The sequence below is a fragment of the Pongo pygmaeus genome, chromosome 17, assembly GCF_028885625.2.
Source record: "Pongo pygmaeus isolate AG05252 chromosome 17, NHGRI_mPonPyg2-v2.0_pri, whole genome shotgun sequence".
NCBI lineage: Eukaryota > Metazoa > Chordata > Mammalia > Primates > Hominidae > Pongo > Pongo pygmaeus.
In genome coordinates this window covers 34,738,116-34,760,176 of record NC_072390.2, presented here as the reverse complement: position 1 = coordinate 34,760,176, position 22,061 = coordinate 34,738,116, and the positions used below count along the sequence as shown (strand labels likewise).

The 22,061-nt window shown below is 46.9% G+C and overlaps 1 protein-coding gene across 6 annotated transcripts in view; it reads right to left on the bottom strand.

The window, feature by feature from the left end:
• ENOSF1 (enolase superfamily member 1) overlaps positions 1-22,061 on the bottom strand; it is a 41,278-nt gene that overhangs the window by 8,225 nt on the left and 10,992 nt on the right. For 3 of the 6 annotated variants that reach the window (XR_008495393.1, XM_054460322.2, XM_054460325.2), the window contains 9 exons: positions 17,547-17,662; positions 14,558-14,644; positions 14,194-14,220; positions 11,546-11,618; positions 11,410-11,448; positions 10,893-10,975; positions 8,918-8,952; positions 5,918-6,005; positions 3,240-3,374 (listed from right to left, as the gene is read on the bottom strand). Coding sequence is in view for 4 of the 6 variants with exons in the window: in XM_054460322.2 (XP_054316297.1) it covers positions 3,240-3,374; positions 5,918-6,005; positions 8,918-8,952; positions 10,893-10,975; positions 11,410-11,448; positions 11,546-11,618; positions 14,194-14,220; positions 14,558-14,644; positions 17,547-17,662 (683 nt within the window). In the remaining 2 variants the exon portion in view is untranslated. Of the gene's footprint in view, positions 1-3,239; positions 3,375-5,917; positions 6,006-8,917; positions 8,953-10,892; positions 10,976-11,409; positions 11,449-11,545; positions 11,619-11,720; positions 12,210-14,193; positions 14,221-14,557; positions 14,645-17,546; positions 17,663-22,061 lie in introns of those variants that run through there. The other 3 variants (XR_010124150.1, XM_054460323.2, XM_054460324.2) reach the window with 2 other exon arrangements.

The window sequence follows — 22,061 nt, the reverse complement described above, 5'->3', positions numbered from 1 at the left end:
GGTGTGCCGGGTTTGAACTGTTCCCGGATCACAAAGCTAGAAAGTGGTAGAGCCTGGGTTGGAACTCTACTGATTCCAGAGCCAGAGGAGGCATCTGAATAATCAGACTAAGCCAACTTCTCAGCAGAAAAATCCCTTCACTCAGCAGCCAAGTATCCCTGATTCCGGTGCTGGCCTTGCATCTCACGGGATGTGTGGCCTTGGGCTAGCCCTGCCTGTGCCACCCAAAGCCTCAGCCTCCTCATCTGCAGAAGGTCTTAGTTTGAGCAGATGGTCTCTAAGGCACCTTTTCAAGCCAACATTTTATGCTTCTTAAAATTTCTAATTTAAGTACTCTTGGTTATTTATCTCAAAAGAGAAGAGAAAGGGAGAAACGGAGGAAGGGGGAGGAGGAAAGGCCATTTGACTTATTTGTTCTACCATTTTAAGCATATATGGCAGACTTGGGGCCAAATGTTTTTCTTCCTTTTCAATATTTCCTGAATCTGCTCTATTCAAGCCGCCCTCTCCCTTTATCTCTCCCAGATTCCTGGAAAAGCCTCCTCACTCCCATCCCTGCCTGGGTTTCTCCCTGCCCATTCCTCACCTCCTACACACTCTCTGTCTCAATGGACCCTACATGTAGCCACCAGTCACATTACTGCGCTTCAGCTGTCACTATGCTGTTCTTTTTTTTTTTGAGACGGAGCATTGCTCTGTCACCCAGGCTGGAGTGCAATGGCACAATCTTGGCTCACTGTAACCTCCACTTCCCAGGCTCAAGCCATTCTCCTGCCTCAGCCTCCTGAGTAGCTGGGATTACACACACACACCACCGCGTCCTGCTAATTTTTTTTTTTTTTTTGAGATGGAGTCTCGCTCTGTCACCCAGGCTGGAGTGCGGTGGTGTGATCTTGGTTCACTGCAAGCTCCGCCTCCTGGGTTCACGCCATTCTCCTGCCTCAGCCTCTCCAAGTAGCTGGGACTATAGGTGGGTGGATCACGAGGTCAGGAGATCAAGACCAGCTAATTTTTGTATTTTTAGTAGAGACGGGGTTTCACCATGTTGGCCAGGCTGGTCTTGAACTCCTGACCTCAGGTGATCCACCCACCTTGGCCTCCCAAAGCGCTGGGGTTACAGGTGTGAGCCACCACGCCTGGCCGCTATGCCGTTCTTTCATCGGAGAAGCTGCAGTGGCTCACTCTGACTGGCTGCATCCTCTGAGTGGACAGACTCCATGATCCAGCCCCACGTGGCAGCCTGTCTGACAGCTCCCTGGCGTGTGCCCTGCGCTCCCTGGGGCATCTCCACTGCCCCAGCCTGGACCTGCAGGCTCTGCAGCTGCTCCTTCCTCAGACACTCCTAAGGGGATGGCCTCCCTCATGTAAACAAAACCTGGGAGGGTTAAAGCCCAGAGGAGCTTCCTGGGAGATGCTCAGGTGGGCAGAGATCAGGTTGGTGCTAGGCCAGCTGGCATTCAGCAGGGCACAGCCAACCTGAAAGAGCCCGAACGAGGAAAAAGCAAGTGGGACCCAAGGTGAAAAGTCTTGTTTCCCAGGGGCTCCTCACCTGAGATTCCTATTGTGAATGATTCCTCGGAAAATTTGGGCTCTGTTTAAATAACGGAGGCTGTGGTTGCTCTGCGGGTCCTGCTCACCCTTCCCTCACCTGAGGCTTAGCTTTCCTTATGGAGTCGGCTCTGGCCATCCCCCTCGTCCCAGCCCACACCCAACGTTCTCCTCAATGAACTTTTCTACTGTGCTCGGCATTCAGTGCCCTGGCCCAGTATCCTCCAGTCTTTGTTTCACGTATCTCAGCTTTTCTCTCCAGTGAGGCTGCAACGTGGAAGGGGAGAGTATTTCTGAAACCCAGGCTTTGGCAGAGCATCCCACATAACGTAGATCATGTGCTGATTTGCTGAGAGAAACAGAGAACTGGTCCCTGAGCCCCCGACTCCGCACCTCCAGTACGACCCATGAATTTATGTGGGATGCATCAAGGTGTCCCTCCTAGAACTGGAACCAAGACTGCTCCATCAGAGTTAAAGGTGTAAGATCAACACAGAATGGGGAGTGTATAGCTATGCAAAGTCACCTCAGGAAAAAATGTTCCTAGGCAGGCAGGATGTGGCTATAAGCCACATGAATGTACAGTCGTGTCACTGAATGACAAGGTTACCCTCTGAGAAATGGTGCCGTTGGGCGGTTTCGTCATTGTGTGAACATCATAGAGTGTACTTCCATGACCCTAGATGGCAGAGACTACTACACACCCTAGGCTATATGGCATGGCTTACTGCTCCCAGGCTACAAACCTGTCCAGCATGCTACTGTACTGAACGCTGCAGGCAATTGGAACACAATGGCCAGTACCTAAACATACTTAAACATAGGAAAGGTAATGCGTTGCACCACATTACAATCTCTACAACGTCACTAGGCAATGAGTTTTTCAGCTCCATTATAACCTTATGGGATTATATATACTGCGCCATTATATACGCAGTCTTTCACTGACTGAAACATTGTTATGTGGCACATGACTGTGCCAAACCAGTTAGCGTGTAGGAGAAAAAAAATTATCAGATGAAAACACAAGGCGGGGCGCGGTGGCTCACTCCTGTAATCCCAGCACTTTGGGAGGCCAAGGCGGGCAGATGGTCTGAGGTCAGGAGTTCGAGACAGGCCTGGCCAATCTGGCGAAACCTCATCTCTACTAAAAATACCAAAAAAAAAAATAAGAAAAAAAAAGTAGCCAGGCATGGTGGCGCACATCTGTAGTCCCAGCTACTCAAGAGGCTGAGGCAGAAGAATTGCTTGAACCCGGGAGGCAGAGGTTGCAGTGAGCCGAGATCATGCCATTGCACTCCAGCCTGGGCGACAGAGTAAGACTCTATCTCAAAACAAAACAAAACAAAAAAAACCACCAAAAAACAAAAAAAAAAAATGCTGTCACATTTCTATATTTACAAAGCATAGGAACCATGTCTATTAACCTTCAAATTGATGGTAGCCCTTCAATTTTTAGCAGCTTACTTTATCTAAAACAGAAATAAGGGCAAAGTATAAGCTGAAGTAGATAAAGGAACGTCAGGTCTGTAACCCCTGTATTTATCACACATTATAATTATTTCAGCTACTTCATCAGGAAATGCAAGACGGAACAAGTGAAGAAATTTTAGGATCTGTCCCCAGCACTCTGGAAAACTAAACAAAAAAATAAGCTGCCGCAGCAGCAGCAGCAGCAGCCGTTTTCCTACCTTGGAAATGGTGGCGTGCCCCAGAATGTCATCAGGGGAGGTTGGCTCCTCAATCCACAATGGCTTGAACTTGGCCAGCTTGGACATCCACTCCACCGCCTCAGGCACATCCCAGCGCTGGTTGGCATCCATCATCTGCAAAAAGAGACTCTTCACAGGGAGCTCTGCCCTGAGCCAACCTCGTGGCAGGGCTGTGGCTCCCAGGGAGGAAATGCTGTCACTCAGTGCCACCAACAGCTGAGTGAGACCCCCTAACACCTCTGCTGAGGCCCAGCACACGGCCCTAACAAAAAGAGCCAGAGAGCAGCCGCTGAGACGGGGACTCTGGCTCCAGGTACAGTCTTTAGGAGGAGCCACTGGGATGTCCAGCAGTGCCCTGGGCTGAGCCATGAGAAGTGCTCACTGGCCCTGGGCTCTGGTCCAATATCCATCTAGATGCCACCCAAATATATGTGTCTTGCAGTGTTGGTTCTGTTCATAGAAACCATTTTGTCACATTCTGAATCATGCACAATCAACATTAAGTTTGTTCAATAGTCATTTATTGACTATTGCCCACTGTGTGTCTGGCACAATAATAAATAGCCTAAACTCTTCCATAATGGCGCACCTACTCCACTAGGCACTTTATAGATTTTGTTTCATTTAATATTTATAATAACTGGCGAGGCATGGTGGCTCATACTTGTAATCTCAACACTTTGGGAGGCTGAAGCCCGTGGATTTCTTTTCTTTTTTTTTCTTTTTCCTTTTTTTTTTGAGGCAGAGTCTCGCTCTGTCGCCCAGGCTGGAGTGCAGCGGCGTGATCTCGGCTCACTGCAAGCTCTGCCTCCCAGGTTCACGCCATTCTCCTGCCTCAGCTTCCTGAGTAGCTGGGACTACAGGGGCCCGCCACCATGCCCGGCTAATTTTTTTGTATTTTTAGTAGAGACGGGGTTTCACCACGTTAGCCAGGATGGTCTTGATCTCCTGACATCGTGATCCGCCCGCCTCGGCCTCCCAAAGTGCTGGGATTACAGGAGTGAGCCACCGCACCTGGCCGAGCCCATGGATTTCTTGAGCCCAGGAGTTCAAGACCAGCCTGGGCAACACAGCAAAACCCTGTCTCGGCAAAAAATACAAAAATTAGCTGGGTGTGGTGGCTCTCACTTGTAGTCCCAGCTACTCAGGGGGCTGAGGTGGGAGGATCCCCTGAGCCAGGGGAGGTCAAGCTTGCAGTGAGCTGTGATCATGCTGCTACACTCTAGCCTGGGTGACTGAGTGAGACCCTATCTCAAAAAATAATAATAATAACCCTATGAGGCAGTTCATATTAACCCATTTTACAAGTAAGAAAATTGTCATGCAGAGAAATTAAGTAACTTGCTTAAGAACAGTAAGTCTAGTGAACGGTGAGTTCAAGTCCAGTCCTCTCCCTCCTAGGCCCTGGCTCTCTGTGTACCACCATCCTTCTTCGAAGCTAGGTGCTGGCTGTGCCCAGCTTAAGGGACAGCCCCTCATCCCTGATCTTATCGTGCTTGGAGAAATGGACATCTCTATAGAATGTGCTAAGTGATAAGAGCTCTCTCCCAGGACACTATGAAAACCAGAGGACAGTATGCTCAGAATGAATTTTGTTTTTTAAGAGGCTAGATCTCACTCTGTTGCCCATGCTGGAGTGCAGTGGTATTACTGTAGCTCACTGCAGCCTCCAACTCCTGAGCTCAGTGATCCTATTGCCTCATCTTCCAAAGTAGGAGGGATTACAGACATGCACCACCGCATCCGGTTAATTTTTTTTCTTCTTTCTTCTAGAGATGGAGTCTTGCTATGTAGGCCAGGCTGGTCTCAAACTCCTGGCCTCAAGTGATCCACCCGCTTCAGCCTCCCAAAGTGTTAGGATTATAGGCATGAGCCACTGTGTTCGGCCCAGAATCAATTTTTTTTCTTGTATTTTCTGGTACAGATGGGGTTTTTCCATGTTTCCCAGGCTGATCTCGTACTCCTGAGCTCTGGCAATCCACTCACCTAGGCATCCCAAAGTGCTAGGATTACAGGCATGAGCCACAGCGTCTGGCCAGCCCAGAATCAATTTTTATCATAAGTTATTTGGATAAAGATGACCTCGTTAAAAAAAAAAAACAGCATTAATTCATGTATAAATAGTGATCCTGGGTCAAGAATTCAAAATTTCTATTTTAACTTATGCAAAAAAGCCTCCGAAGCCTCATAAAAACATCTTACTGTGACTTTCTTTTATGAAAATATTTTACACATAAGAACTGGTTTACAAAAATACAAATCAGAAATGACTGATCCTTACATTTATCTCAGCTGAAGTTCTAACATTTCTTCAGTAATGGCCCCCTGACACCCTCCTACCTGAGGAGCTAGGAGGGGAGATTAAATGATTGACACACCAGAGCACCAATGGGAAAACTGTTTGCTCAGGCGCATCTGTGTTAGCAAGAAAGGATCCTTAACCCCAAACTTACTTAACTAGTTCTGCAGAATTAAAAAATGTAAAACTATTAGTCCCTTTGCTTATTTTTGTTTGAGCTCGCCTACTGCAAGACTATAGAACTGTACTTCCTCTGACAATTAACTTTTTAAATTCCCAATGTTTTAAATCTTGAAACGAGTTGTATTTAGCCCTGGACAAAGGCTGCTGCTTCTCAGTGGTGTGAGAGGATATTTACCAAAGTCTTCTCCAGTCCAATCATGTCTCGGATGATTTGGCATCTTCGCACGTCATCCTGGAGATCAGCACCCACCTTTACTTTAAACCTAGAAAATGCATTTGGTTTGCTAGTTTAGACCTGTACCTGGACTTGGCAAGGGCACCTGGAGTTTCTGCAGAAGTGACCATCTCTGTCAACAATTCACAGACCATGTTTTCTAGTAACCTCTTGCTCTTTCCTCATCTTCAGATAAATCACTTGAAATAAACCTATGAACTTTCTCTCTTCATTCAGTATCAGGGCAATGACTCTCAATTATCTGCTGACCTGGAGTTAAGGAGCTAGACAGGGAAGTCAGGTCTTTAATACAATTAACTCTGTTTTTGCTGGGCCACAAAAAGGAATTAAGAACAAATAAGCTACCGTGAGAACTGAAGAGGAGAGCGGGGCTGACAAGGGGTGCCGAGTGAGCCACCCTGTGATAGCCTGAATGGAAAGGGTCTGGTTTACAAAGGAGAGCTTTGTCTTGAATTAACTCAGTGAGAGGAAGGCCACAGGGATGTCTGTCCCCTGCAGTGCAGGGGCCTGAGGTTCCGGGAGGGAAAGTGATGAGATCACGTAACTAGGAAATAGCACAGTGCGGCTGGAGCCTCCGTGCAGAGGTCTCCTTTACACCACATCCAGACACTTGTAGGGAGCTCCTTAATCTCTGTGGATGTCCAGCTATTCTCTTGAGACATGGGCCTCTATGTCCACACCCTATGACTCTGCTGTCAGAAGAGTGTGTTGCTGGCCTCAGTGTGGGCACTGGCAGGTGGAGGAGGGGACACCATCACACGGAGGCCAGCATCTGCCCCCTTGAACACCAGCCTATCCTCCTTGTAAGCCTCCTTGGCTGAGGTTCTCCTGCTGCTTTGCAAAGTGCCCCAGCTTGCAGAGTGCCGCACATTCTCAGGCACCTGCCGTTCTCTTCTGTACCAGCTGGGGGCTTCAACTACATGATCCGTGATGCTCCAGAGAGGGTGGCTGGCCTTAGGCTCTGGGTGCGAGGCTTCCTGTGTTAGGAAGAGACCCTTTCAATCTCCCCACAGCCTTCTCTGACTCACCAGATACATTGCTGCAGCCTCCCCCGGGTACGTAGAGGGAGGGCAAGCAGCCAGCACTTACAGCAGCTGCTCTGAATCCTGCCCTGTGCTGGTCCTTCTGAGATATGGCAACTTTGAGGTGGACCAAAGCTCATATTATTTCTACTGAGAGAAAATGAAGTTCAGAGAGGTTGAGTAATTTACCCATGATCACACAGCAGGTATTTGCAGGGGATGAGGGGAAAAGGCAAGATGTGATTTCAGTTCTATCAGATGCCAACATCTCTTTCTGTGGCTTCATGCTGCCTCCTTCAAGTTCTCACTCCTCAAGCCTTTATTTAGCTGAGGCATTAACAAGAATTCAGGGCCTCTCCAACTTAAGAGCGCATAGGAATCACTGGGGGATCTTGTTCCAATGCAGATTCCCATGCAGCGGGTCTGGCAAGAGGCCCAGGCTGCATTTCTCACAAGCTCCCAGGTGATGCTGGAGCTCCTGCTCCACAAGACACACTGAGTAGCAGGAGGCTCAGAGACCAGAGTGGCTGCAAGTCACATAGGAAGCTTGGTGACATGTCACAGGCAAAAAGTGCCACCATGAGCTGTGCTGAGGGACGCACAGTGACCGGGTCAAAAGACATGATGGTCCCTCTGCATCCTGCCAGGTGTCAGGACGCAGGGTCATCAACCATCGAGGTTCATCCAGAGAAGGTCTTAGGATGGCCAGAGGTCTTTACCTGCACAAGTGAGAGTCAGAAGGGAGAAGTGCAGATGAGCAGTGTGGAAAGGAGGTGGCCTGGAGGAAGAGGAGGGCTGTCACTCAAGTGGAAGAGGAACAGCCTGGCTCTTGGGAACTGGGACCTCTGGCTGGAAATTACATGGAAGCAAAGGGTTCCTGAAATTAAAGACCCACCTGGCTGGGTGCGGTGGCTCACACCTGTAATCCCAGCACTTTGGGAGGCTGAGGCAGGCGGATCACCTGAGGTCAGGAGTTCAGGACCAGCCTGATCAACATAGCGAAACCCTGTCTCTATTAAAAATATAAAAATTGCTGGGTGCGGTGGCTCACGCCTGTAATCCCAGCACTTTGGGAAGCCGAGGCGGGCGGATCATGAGCTCAGGAGATCGAGACCATCTTGGCTAACATGGTGAAACCCTGTCTCTACTAAAAATACAAAAAAATTAGCCAGGTGTGGTGGCGGGCGCCTGTAGTCCCAGCTACTCTGGAGGCTGAGGCAGGAGAATCACTTGAACCTGGGAGGCGGAGGTTGCGGTGAGCCAAGATGGTGCCATTGCACTCCAGCCTGGGCAACAAGAGTGAAACTCCATCTCAAAAAAAAAGAAAAAAAAAAAAAAAACAACCCACAAAAATTAGCCAGGTGTGATGGCGGGTGTCTGTAATCCCAGCTACTTGGGAGACTGAGGCAGGAGAATGGCTTGAACCCGGGAGGTGGAGGTTGCAGTAAGCCGAGATTGCGCCACTGCACTCCAGCCTGGGTGACCAGAGTGAAACTTCATCTCAAAAAAAAAAAAAAAAAAAAAGAGTAGAAAAGACCCACCTAATATTCAAAGCCCTCAAAGAATGGAAAGTGCCTCACCAAGTTAAGCTCGCTGCCTCTGGAGATGTTCATGCAGAAGCTGAATCAACGCTGTTACTGATGGTAAAGACTGGATTTCTATTCTAGGTTAGTGCCTGAAATAAACTATCTCCTAAGCCTCTTTCAACTCTGATGTCCTATGATTCCAATTAGGACTCACATCCTGCCTTTAGGGAAAGAGCCTGGCCTAAGGGGAAACTTCTCTTATGCATCCCTATGAGACAGAGTGATCCTAGCCCGTGGGTGCCTTTTACTCCTTGGCTCCCTGCCAGGAGAAACTCACTGCCTGAGTCTCTCCTGCCGCCAACTGGGAAAGTCAAGTCCATCATCACACTCACCTGGTCCAGCCATCCTTCAGCGCCTGGGCACAGAGCTGTGGGAAAGGAGCACAGGGTCACACACTGCAGAGAGCCCCTTGGTCTGACCAGGACGTCAGTCATTGCTGATCTGTTTCACAAGCATTACGGTTATAGCATAGACCAGAGTAACACCCATGGGTTGTCGAAATTAACAGCAGAAACAGCTTGGCTGACAGAGATCACTTTTTACTTGTAGGGTGACTTTCTTTCCTCATCTCTATGGGAACCATTTTTTAAATGGTCATAACCTTCCCGGAAGGGGAATATAGCATTGATCTCTCTCTCTTTTTAAAGCTAGAATATTCTGTGGCATCCATAGAATGAGTGGATATAAGAGTAACATGCAGAAGCCAGCCTCTCTCCACTCTCTCTAGAAGTGGGCACAGTCTAAGGAGAAACAGTAATAAATCAACCATGTGCCGACTGCATGCCATGTGCCAGCCATGGTGCCTTGAGCATGACACAACTTACAGCATGTATCTGAATCCTCAAAACCACCCCATGAAATAGGCATTACTTCTCAGTCTTGCAGTGGGTCTGCCGCTGGTGCTGCCCGGGAATCATACCCTAGGCTGTCACTTTCCAGAACCCAAGGTGACTCACTAAGTCACAGAGTCCTGCGGTCCACAAGGTGAATGGCTTTGCATTTGCTTATGTACTTTCAGAACGAGGCCTTGGATCCAAAATAATATTTTTTGTTGTTTTTTGAGACAGACTCTTGCTCTGTCACCCAGGTTGGAGTGCAGTGGCATGATCTCGGCTCATTGCAACCCCTGCCTCCTGGGTTCAAGTGATTCTCCTGCCTAAGCCTCCTGAGTAGCTGGTACTACAGATGCACATTACCATGCCCAGATAATTTTTTGTATTTTTAGTAGAGACGGGGTTTCACCATGTTGGCCAGGCTGGTTTCGAACTTCTGACCTCAGGTGATCCACCCACCTCAGCCTCCCAAAATGCTAGGATTACAGGCGTGAGCCACCGCTCTCAGCCAAAATGATTTAGAAAGGTGAACGGGAAAGTATTAAATTTCTCCCAGAGAGGCTGGAATCGAAAGCCCATGTGACATAAGAAGGAATATATATTTGGTCTCTGCCCCCATTGCTGCCCCCCTATTTCCTAGCTCACAGCCCCTAAAACCCTTGGCATCTCCTGAGCGATAGGAGTGTCTTTTGTACGTGAATGAGAGAGCCCTGCTGAGGTCCCCTATGTAGCTTCAGGATGGGGCTGGGGACCAGAAAGACCTGAAAGGCATGACTGTGGGGTTGGAAACTTTAGCCTATTCCCAGATATCTGGGGAGGCGAGGGGGCTGAAGGTTGAATTGACGGCCAATGGCCAAATACTGAATCACACCTAAATACTGAAGCCTCCATAAAACCCCCAAGGAACAGGGTTCACAGAGCTTCCAGGTTGGTGAACACGTGGAGGTACTGGGAGTGTGGCTCACCTGGAGGGGACATAGAAGCTCTGTACCCCCTCCTCACACCTTGCCCTATGTGTCTCTTCAGTTTGGCTGTTCTTAAGTTGCATCCTTTATAATAAATGAGTAAACATAAGTAGTGTTTCCCTGAATTCCATGAGGCATTCCACCAAATGATTGAACTCAGCGCGGGGTTTGTGGGAACCTCTAATCGGAGGCAAAGCCAGTCAGAAGCACAGGTGACAACGTGGACTTGTGATTGGCATCTGCCATGGGGCAGTCCTGTAAGACTGAGCCCTTAACCTGTGGGGTCTGGGGCTAGTTCCGGGTATGTGCTGTCAGAATTGAGTAAAATAGCAGGACACCCAGTTGGTGTCCACAGAGAAGTGGAGAACTGGTTGGCGTGAGAAGGAAAACCATACACATCTGGTGTCAGAAACCATACACATACTGAGAGTAGTGGTATGAGGACAGAAGGAAAAACAGGTTGGTTTCTCCCCATTCAGCTGTCTACAAAGCCAGGTTAAAATGCCCACCTGCTTCAACGTGTCATCTGAGTACCCCAGCCAGGCGCACGATGTCGTGTAAGCAGGGTAGCCTTGTGCCAGCATTTGCTTCTCTGTGAAAACACAGCGCCGTCAACATTTTGCACTTTCCAGGGCCCTTCGGAATTGGAAGTGCCTGTAGCTAAGCTGTTTCCCCTGGAGAGTCCAGCTGTTCTCCTGACCCGGCCCTTCACACACACCCAGCCACAAATTACTAGGATGTCAAACCCAGGTGATCAGGATACTCTCACGGACTGCCCTGCTCCCCAGGGGCCCTCCCTACAGTTTAATCCTAAAGCCAAACTTCCTTTCAGCAGTGGCTGAAGCAAACTCTGCAGTCAGAGGTCATACCCAGGAGGCTTCACCATGCAGACTTGAATGTTGATTTGAGGGCCTAGCTGCTCAGCACAGGGCATTTGGGAGGACAACGTGTACCCCAAAAGGACAGGGGCACTCAAAAGTGGACAATGTTAGCAAAAACAATGAAGAAAATTTTCTTACAACCCACCTCTTTCTTTTTTACCAACTTGACCTTTCTGCAGTATTTCTGGAAGAAATAAAAAGCATTACTCACTCTTTTAGGAAACAAAGCATGCCACTACTGTGTGTGCACATCGTGTATCCCAGAAAGCTTCCAAACTCACCTAGGGCATCCTCCTCAGTCAGGACATCGGTGATGTACCTGAAATCTATGCAGGATACCAGCGTCCTGGGATCCTGGCAACGTGACAGGAGGGGAAGAGGCCTGAATCAATTCTAAGGTGGGTTATATTTTGTTTTTTAAAATTTATTATTCTTTTTTTAGAGACAAGGTCTCACTCTGTTGCCCAGGCTGGAGTGCAGTGATGCCATCACAGCTCACTGCAGCCTCAGTCTCCCCGGCTTATGTGATCCTCCTGCCTCAGCCTCCTGAGTAGCTGGGACTCCAGGTGTGTGCCACTATGCCCGGCTAATTTATTTTTATTTTTGTAGAGATGGGGTCTCATTATGTTGACCAGGTTGATCTTGAGCTCCTGGTTTCAAGCAGTCCTCCCTCCTTGGCCTCCCAAAGTGCTGGGATGACAGGGGTGGGTTATGTTTCTAAGAAGTTGCTTATGGTGATACATGGGGCTCATTCTTTCCTGGAAGGAACCCTTAGGGTTTTGTTAAATTGTTTGACTCTGTCATTCCTAAGTGTAGAGTCCTTTAGAGGCTCCTCACTGCCCCTGACGAAGCCCTCAGACGCTCACGCTCTGATCCCTTGCCACCCACCCCCACCCTGTTCTTTCCAGCTAACATGACTTCCCGGAAGGAGGGCCTGGCCCCAGGCAAACACTCAGCAGGAGCTCAGCGGGGAGATGAACGCCTGGCATCACTCTGTACATCAGCGCCACACCGCAGGGCTGTCCACGGTGAGCTACGAGGCTGGAGATGGTCCTGGAGCAGTGAACTGCAGAGGAAAGAAGGCTGCCCTACCCCTGGGCCACCGCTCACTCGCAATGTGACCTTCGGCAGCTTCTTCTCCTGCCAAATGGGGATGTTTGCTTCACTGACAGGAACACAGTGGGTGAACCAGGAGTGAGCAGCCCACGTGGCTGACCACCCACCAACATCTCGGCGGGGCCTCGTGCTGAGACCTCTCCCCACCCTGACGGAACAGTCAGTTGGAAAACAGCCAGTAGTTCCATTCCCAGTAACATCTTATAGTGACCAATAATACTCTACCATAACTGTCGAAAATCCTAAAAGCTCTTTCAACCCTGACATTCTACTTCTAAGAGTTCTGGGCCAGGCTCGGTGGCTCACACCTGTAATCCCAGCACTTTGGGAGGCTGAGATGGGTGGATCACCTGAGGTCAGGAGTTCGAGCTCAGCCTGACCAACATGGTGAAACCCCGTCTTCACTAAAAATACAAAAAATTAGCTGGGCATGGTGGCGGGCGCCTGTAATCCCAGCTACTCAGGAGGCTGAGACAGGAGAATCGCTTGAATCAGTTGCAGTGAGCTGAGATTATGCCACTGCACTGTAGCCTGGGCAACAAGAAGGAAACTCCGTCTAAAAAAAAAAAAGAAAAGAGTACTGGCATTGAAAGGGAACAGGGTCCAAAAATGGAGGGTCCACAGGTGGGACCTCAGGCACATTTCTGGTGGCCTGCAAATCATTCCCTTTTGGTGGCTACCTCCTTCACCCCTGTAAAAGGCCAACCTTGAGTCTAGAAGGGGGCTCAAGAGCTCTGTGTCCTTCCCCTACAGATGGCCCCAAAGCCACTCTCCATGTCAGAGACGATGTGACAGCCTCCTGTCTTCACTTTCCTCCAGAGGAGGAGCAGTCTCCTGCCCAACATTCTTCAAGGCCATGGTGTTCTTTGTTTTTCCTTAATTTTTTGCCAACTAATAACAAGGGCCTTCATTTGTGGATCACGAGGTTTTTAACCACCACCCAGGTGTCGCACTGAGGCCACTGCAGCTCAGAGTGGGGGAGTCACATGCTCAAGGTCATGCAGCTGGTGAGCAGTGAAACCTGGACTCACAGCCAGCTCTGCATGGGGTCTGAAGCTCATTCCCCTTTAATTTGCCCAGTTTTTCCCTCCTCAGCATCCGGTTGCTCACCCCTGCTATGAAAAGGTTAAGGAGAAAGAAAACAGTCAAATGCATAGCTTTAGAATTCAGTGTTGAGCTCCTTCCCTGCTGGAATTGTACAGTAGAGGTTACAATGGCCTGATCTTACTCTTGGTGTCAAAGTGACTGGATATTATCTTTTTTCTTTTTTTGAGACAGGGTCTTGCTCTGTCACCTGAGTGCAGTGGTACAATTATAGCTCACTGCAGCCTGAAACTCCTGGGCTCAAGCCATCCTCCAGCCTTCCAAAGTGCTGGGATTACAGGCTTGAGCTACCATGCCTGGCCTGGATAATATCTGCATAATATTATAACGTCTGGCTTTTCAGAGTTTACGAGCTGCTTTTCTCATTGATCTTTAATTCTATGAGTCTCCTAGAGAAGTTAGGATGATCCTCTTGTTATAGTCAGGCAATGGAGGCTCAGAGAACTGGCACCGTGTGTTACACATGCACGGTGGGGGAGGCAGGACCCCCTCACTGCTTCCCCTCATGCCACCCTGCCTGCATGAGCACAGCCATCCGTTACGTCAGATATCAGAAAAGGAACGTCATATTTTATTGGCTTTTTGCTTTATCATCACTATAGTGATCAACAGATAGTCCTGAATATATTTACTGATCATCAAAAGGCATGTTATCCATGAAATCCATTTCATTTACAGAAACAATTGTAACATTAACGATTCTACTCACCATGTCCACAAGTAACTTCCAGACAGGCTTGAAGTAAAAAAGAAAGGATTTGTAAGACATATGTGTAAAGTCCCCATTTTTTTCCTGACAGTAAATGCATTGGCAGCAAATGCTGGCTGTCAGCCACCAGGTCCCCACACCCCCCTCTACTGCTGCCTGCGTCTTCTGCCATCCCGTCTCCTTTTCTCCTCCTCCTACAGTTCGCTACCTACTGCCAAAACCTCTCAGAGGAGAAAAAAACACCAAAGCAATTATCTGTATTTCCTTTTGGGGGCTGCAGTGTGTCTGTCTTTCCTCTGTGCGTAGGGAAAATCAGTATCGTGCAGCTCCCAGGAGCCTTCTAAGCGTTTGTGAGAGGAGTTACCTTTCCCTCCTGCTTGGCCCACAAGTCCCACACCGCGTTTAGGACGGCCGCTGTCGCCAGGTGCACCACGCCCTTCTCTGGACCAATCTGGTTAGGAAGCAAAGTACAACAGCACTTTTTAGAAATGAAAGAGGGCTGGGTGTGATGGCCCACATCTGTAATCCCAGGACTTTGGGACCAAGACCAGCCTGGCCAACATGGTGAAATCCCGTCTCTACTGAAAATAGAAAAATGAGCCAGGTGTGGTAGTGTGTGCCTGTAGTCCCTACTCGGGAGGCTGAGGCGAGAGGATCACTTGAACGCAGAAGGTGGAGGTTGCAGTGAGCCAAGATCGCACCACTGCACTCCAGCCTGGGCAACAGAGCAAGACTCTGTCTCAAAAAAAAAAAAAAAAAAAAAAAAAACCAGAGAGAGAGAAAGATATTTAGGTCTTCCATCCAGGGACATATCTCAAGAATTAAAAGGCGACAATAGAAACCCACCTAAAGGTTAAGTTTAAAAAAAAACAGTTGTTAACCTACTGAAGAGTTTTAAGAATAGTAGGAAAAACACCTGTGTTTTCTTCTCTTCTCTCTCTCTCTATATATGTATGTATGTATATGTATGTATATACATATGAACACACACACACATACGTACTTCTTTTTTTCTGAACCATTTGAATAAAGTTGCAAATATCATGCTCTTTTAACCCTAAATACATTAGTGTATAGTTCTTGAAAACAAGGATATTTTCTTACATAACCGTAGTACAATGATCACACTCAGGGAATACAACGTTGATAGAATATTGTTATCTAAAGGCCAGTCCATAATCAAATATCACCAGTTTTTTCCAATAATGTATTTTATTTTACCCTAATCCATACCCCATCTGGGATCATGTATTGCATTTAGTCGTCATGCCTCTTTAGTCTCTTTTTACCTGGAATAATTTTTCTTCTTCTTTTTAAAATGTTATTAGCATTTTAAAAGAGTACAGGCCAGTTGATTTGTACAGCATCCCTCAATTTGGGTTGATCTGGAGTTCCTTCATGACTAGATTCAGGTAATACATTTTTTGGCATCAATACTACATAAATGATTATGTCATTTTGTTTTATTATTAGGGTTGTTAACTTTTACCACTTGGGTAACTTAGTGTCCATTTGCTTTCTCCACTGTGAAGTTACCATTTCATTTTCCAAGTAAGGAGGTTATTATTGTCCTAAAATTTGGGCATCCCTTGATGACTCTTGCCTCAATTAATTGTAGCTATGACAGTTATGGTGATTTTCTGATGTTATCATTCCATTTATGTTTATTCGATTTTAATCAGCTGTAATGGTGGGCTTGACCTTGTTGTTTATTACCTCCTTAAAAATTTTTTATTTTATTATTTTTATTTTTAAAAAGTACAGATGGGGGTCTCATCTATGCTGCCCAGGCTGGTCTTGAACTCCTGGCCTTAAGTGATTCTTCTGCTTCAGCCCCAAGGTGCTGGGATTACAGGCATGAGCTACTGTGCCCAGCTGATTGTTCATTATCTGAATGGACTCATGGATTTTATTCAATGGGTTATAAGCCATTACTATCATATTTATTTGGATGCTCAAATTGTCCCAGATTCAGCCAATGGGAACTTCTTCAAGGTGACATCTTTCAAGGTAAGTTTAATATTCTCTGTATAAAGTAAAAGATGAAATCCCAGGTACTATTGAAAGTACATTCTCTTGTGCCCTTCTCAGTGCATGGGTGGGAGACTGAGCCGGGTTAGGAAAAGACAAAATCTGGTATCACGGGACAAAGACAAAGGTCAGGGTATTGAATTCACCTTACTGTGTTAGAATCCTTTCTCCAGAGCCTCACTTTTTCATGCCTTGAATTTATAGTTCAAATACCAAACACATAAAAGGTACGATGGTCTTCCATCTTTTTAAATTTGCTCTTCTCTTACTGTTTTCTCTTTAATGACCTTCTTTTACATCTCTTTTTTTTTTTTTTGAGACAGAGTCTCGCTCTGTCGCCCAGGCTGGAGTGCAGTGGTGCGATCTCGGCTCACTGCAAGCTCCGCCTCCCAGGTTCATGCCATTATCCTGCCTCAGCCTCCTGAGTAGCTGGGACTACAGGCGCCCGCCACCACGCCCGCTAATTTTTTGTATTTTTAGTAGAGACGGGGTTTCACCGTGTTAGCCAGGATGGTCTCGACCTCCTGACCTCGTGATCTGCCTGCCTTGGCCTCCCAAAGTGCTGGGATTACAGGAGTGAGCCACCGGCACGGCCTGACCTTCTCTTATATCTCTAATACTACTCATTATTTCTTCATAAAAAGATTGCCCATTTAGTACTTTATCCTCTAGAGCACTTTCCAATTCAGGGAGGAGGAGATGAGGTCCTTAGAGAAGAGATAGCTCTCAGGACCCAAATCTCAGGACCTCATCTCCTTAGGAGAACATTTTATTCAGCTAAATTTGGGCTTGAGTCATTTAGATCATCAGTCTTACAGAAATGAGTTGTTTACCTCAAAATACTGATGATCTAAATGACTCAGGCCCGAATTTAACTGAATAAAATGTTTTACTTTAAAATTATAAACCCATCTCTAGGACGGGCATGGTGGCTCACGCCTGTAATCCCAGCACTTTGGGAGGCTGAGGAAGGTGGATCACTTGAGGTCAGGAGTTCGAGACCAGCCTGGCCAACGTGGTCAAACCCCATCTCTACTAAAATTACAAACATTAGCCAGGTGTGCTAGTGCATGCCTGTAGTCCCAGCTACTCAGGAGGCTGAAGCAGCAGAACTGTTTGAACCCAAGAGGCGGAGGTTGCAGTGAGCCGAGATTGCATCACTGCACTCCAACCTGGGTGATACAGTGAGACTCCATCTCAAAAAATAAATAAATAAACAAATAAATAAACCCATCTCTATTTTCACATTTGTTGCACTCAAAGGACATCTCAGACCTTGGTAATATTACTTATGTAAGCATTTTATAAAATAGATCCCTTACCCATCTGAGCTGCCCATCACTTGTGAGCTGCCTATAGAAGCCTCTGAAGTCACCAACAATGTCCTTGAGGTCCTTGTTGAGCACATGGTGGGCAAGGGCATTCACAGCACAGACAACTATTTAAAAAGGATTGAACTCTTGTTTATGCTTCTATATTAGGTCAGGAAATTAACACCTGAAAACATCACAAACAAATGTGAACATTTTATGAAAAAATTAAATCTAGGCCAGGCGCGGTGGCTCACGCCTATAATCTCAACACTTTGGAAGGCCACGGCGGGCGGACCACTTGAGATGAGGAGTTCCAGACCAGCCTGGCCAACATGGTGAAACCCTGTCTCTACTGAAAATACAAAAATTAGCAGGACACAGTGGTGCGCGCCTGTAATCCCAGCTACTCAGGAGGCTGAGGCAGGAGAATCGCTTGAACCCAGGAGGCAGAGGTTGCAGTGAGCTGAGATTGCACCATTGCACTCCAGCCTGGGCAACAAGAGTGAGACTCCATCTCAAAGGTATATTCTTTTTAAAATTGCATCAAATATGTTTTCTTTTCTTTTCTTTTTTAGGCAGGGTCTCACTCTGTCACCCAGGCTGGAGTGCAGTGGCACGATCACAGCTCACCGCAATCTTGACCTCCCCGGCTCAGGTAATCCTCCCACCTCAGCTTCTCGAGTAGCTGGGATTACAGGCATGTGCTGCCACACCTGGTTAATTTTGGTATTTTTTGTAGAGATGCAGTTTCGACATGCTGCCCAGGCTGGTGTCAAATTACTGCGCTCAAGTGATCCACCTGCCTTGGCCTCCCAAAGTTCTGGGATTACAGGCATGAGCCACTGTGCCCGGCCCCATATATTTTCTGTGGTTGTCATAAGAAATATCACACAAGAAGAACACGTGTTAATCCATATACTGAGCTAAACTTCCTGAGTAGAGAACACATTGTGATTGGCTGTCACATGAAAAACAGAATCATAGATTGACAAGTTTAAATAATGTTCCCAAATTATTTTCCTACTCACTTTGTAAAGTGTTTGAACAATCAGATTCAAAACCAAACCATGCTAGTTCATGTTCCTAAGGAATAAGAAGGCTGACTTAATAGAATTTTTAAAAAGAGAAATGCCTTTTCATTAGTGACAAGTATAGAAAATGTCTTGAATTCATAACATAAACTATTAAACATTAAATAAAATGAATTTGCAATTAGCATACTATTTTTATGTAAAATGTTAAAATATATGAAAACACTGTCTTAAACATGAAATTTCTTACTATTGACTTTCTTATGATATACTACATTTTTCATAAGTAATTTGAAGGTTAAATTTAATTTGGGTCAGCATTACCATCAATTATTTATTTTTGGTACCTTTAATTATTATTATTATTTTTTAGAGACAGAGTTTCACTCTGTCACCCAGCCTGGAGTGCAGTGGCGGGATCTAGGCTCATTGCAATCTCTGCCTCCTGGGCTCAAGTGATCCTTCCACCTCAGCCTCCTGAGTAGCTGGGACCACAGGCTCGAGCCGCCATGCCCAGCTAATTTCTTGTATTTTTGGTAGAGATGGGGTTTCACCATGCTTCCCAGGCTGGTCTCGAGCTCCTGAGCTCAAGTGATACACCTGCCTCGGCCACCAAAATTACTGGGATTACAGGCGTGAGACACTGCACCCAGCACCTCACTGTAATCTTGAATGCCTAGCCCAAACAATCTTTCTGTCTCAGCCTCTTGAGTAGCTAGGACCTACACGCAACACCACACCAGCTAATTTTTAAATTTTTTGTAGTGACAAGGTCTTGCTATGTTGCATGGGGCAGGGGGTGGGGAGGTTCTGGAACTCTGGGCTCAAGCAATCCTCCCACCTCGGCCTCCCAAAGTGTTGGGATTACAGGTGTGAGCCACCATGTCCCGTGGTATTTTACTTTGAAAGGATTTCTTGGACCTGGCACTCACTCCTGTAATGCCAGCACTTTGGGAGGCTGAGGTGGGTGGATCACTTGAGCTCAGGAATTTGAGACCAGCCTGGGCAGTGTGGCAAGACATCATCTCTACAAAAAATACAAAAATTAGCCAGTTGCGGTGGTGCGCCTGTGGTCCCCGCCTCTCGGGAGGCTGAGGTAGGAGGATCACTTGAGGTAGGAGGATCACTTTAGCTTTGGAGGCAGAGATTGCAGTGAGCTGAGACTGTGCCACTGCACTCCAGCCTAGGTGACAGAGCTGGGCCCTGTCTCAAATAATAATAATAATAATAATAATAATAAAAAGGCTTTCTTGTGTTATTTAAGATGATGAATAAGTAAAGTAACCCTTCGATCCTTTGCCAATTCTAGGAAACATTTAGCCTACGTTGTGTAAATGGCCACAATAATTGAATCAAGCCATCAACTTAGCCTCAAAGAAAGGAATGTATTCCAAAACGTTTTGATAAATTTGTTTGGTGCTGCCATGGATTCAATAGTAAAAGTTTTCGGTCATTTAATAGGACAGTTGTAGAGGTACAGTTTTACTGTCAATAAGATCTTGAGAAGGACAGTTTGAAAGTGGTGCCCCAGGCTGGGCACGGTGGCTCACGTCTGTAATCCTAGCACTTTGGAAGGCCAAGGCCGGTGGATCACCTGAGGTCAAGAGTTTGAGACCAGCTTGGCCAACATGGTGAAACCCCATCTCTACTAAAAATACAAAAATTAGCTGGGCATGGTGGCGGGTGCCTGTAATCCCAGCTACTTGGGAGGCGGAGGGAGGAGAATCACTTGAACCCAGGAGGTGGAGGTTGCAGTGAGCCAAGACCATGCCATTGCACTCCAGCCTGGGCAACAAGAGCGAAACTCCGTCTCAAGAAAAAGAAAGAAAGTGATGCCCCAAGCTTTTAGCACATGCCTGGCTAAGGGTGAAACAGCTCTCGGATGATTGCACACTTTAGGTCACATGTAGCATTTAGAGCTGAACCAGCCATTCCAGGATCTCTAGGGCTTTTGTTAACGGGATACACAATCATTCTGGGTCAGACATTCATTCCCTAGAATTGTGAGAAGACAGAATCCTCCTCACTTCTTGAAGGTTGATGCTCTTGAATTAAAGAAAATCTGAAGTAAGTCAGTGACTCACAGTGAGGTACGTTATTATCGACACCAAACCACCGTCTCAGGGATTTGATTGTTGCTATAAATCATTGACTGAATCATACCTCTGGTTCGTGTCACAATACCAAATGCACTTAACAAAAGCTAAGGATGATCTCATTTTTATGACTCTCAGAGTGCACAAGCAGCACTTATATGTTCATCTACAGTGTATGGATTTTTCTTGCTCAACAGGAGACTGGAATTTGTTGCATTCAATAGAAATTTGGGTTGTGAGGCCAGGCACAGTGGCTTATGCCTGTAATCCCAGCACTTTGGGAGGCTGAGGCAGGCGGATCACCTGAGGTCAGGAGTATGAGACCAACCTGATCAACATGGTGAAACCCTGTCTCTACTAAAAATACAAAAATTAGCTGGGCGTGGTGGCGCATGCCTGTAATCCCAGCTACTTGTGGGGGCTGAGGTATGAGAATCACTTGAACCTGGGAGGCAGAGGTTGCGGTGAGCCAGCCAAGATCATGCCATCGCCCTCCAGTCTGGGCGACAAGAGCGAAACTCCGCCTCAAAAAAAAAAAGAGAAATTTTGGCTGTGGCAGAAAATTGACTTGGAAAAGAAAAAAAAGGCCCTTGAAAGCAGCTTCTTGGCAACTAAACCCAGGGGGTTTTCTCTTGTGATTCTATCTGCTCAGGGACTTCAGTTCTCTGGAGCCTCTAGCACTGGAAGGACATTGAGTAAAGTCTGTGGGTGACTTGTGGGTGTCTGAAGTAAGAGTGGTGTCATAAACTCTTAAGGCTGGGTTTTTAAAAATTTTGTCTATTTAAAAATTCCTTCTTTGTATATCTTTTTCTATATTTTTTTAAAAACTAACTTAGTCTACATTGTACATATTATTACACACGTGTCCAAACCTAAGAGTGACCCCTATTGTAAACTACAGACTTTGGGTGATCATGATGTGCCAATGCAGGTCCATCAGTTGTACCAAATGGGCCACTCTGGGCAGAATGTTGATAATGAGGAGGCTGTGCCTGTGTGGGGACAGGGGTATGTGGGAAATCTTTGGAACTTCCATTCAGTTTTGCTGTGAACCTAAAACTACTCTAAAAAAATAAAGCCTTAAAAAAAAAAAAGGCTGGCCACGGTGGCTCATGCCTGTAATCCCAGCACTTTGGGAGGTCGAGGCGGGTGGATCACCTGAGGTCAGGAGTTCAAGACCATCCTGGCTAACACGGTGAAACCCCATCTCTACTAAAAATAAAAAAAAAAATTTGCCGGGCGTGGTGGCAGGCGCCTGTAGTCCAGCTACTCGAGAGGCTGAGGCAGGAGAATGGCGTGAACCCAGGAAGCAGAGCTTGCAGTGAGCCGAGATCGTGCCACTGCACTCCAGCCTGGGCGACCGAGCGAGACTCCGTCTCAAAAAAAAAAAATTAGCT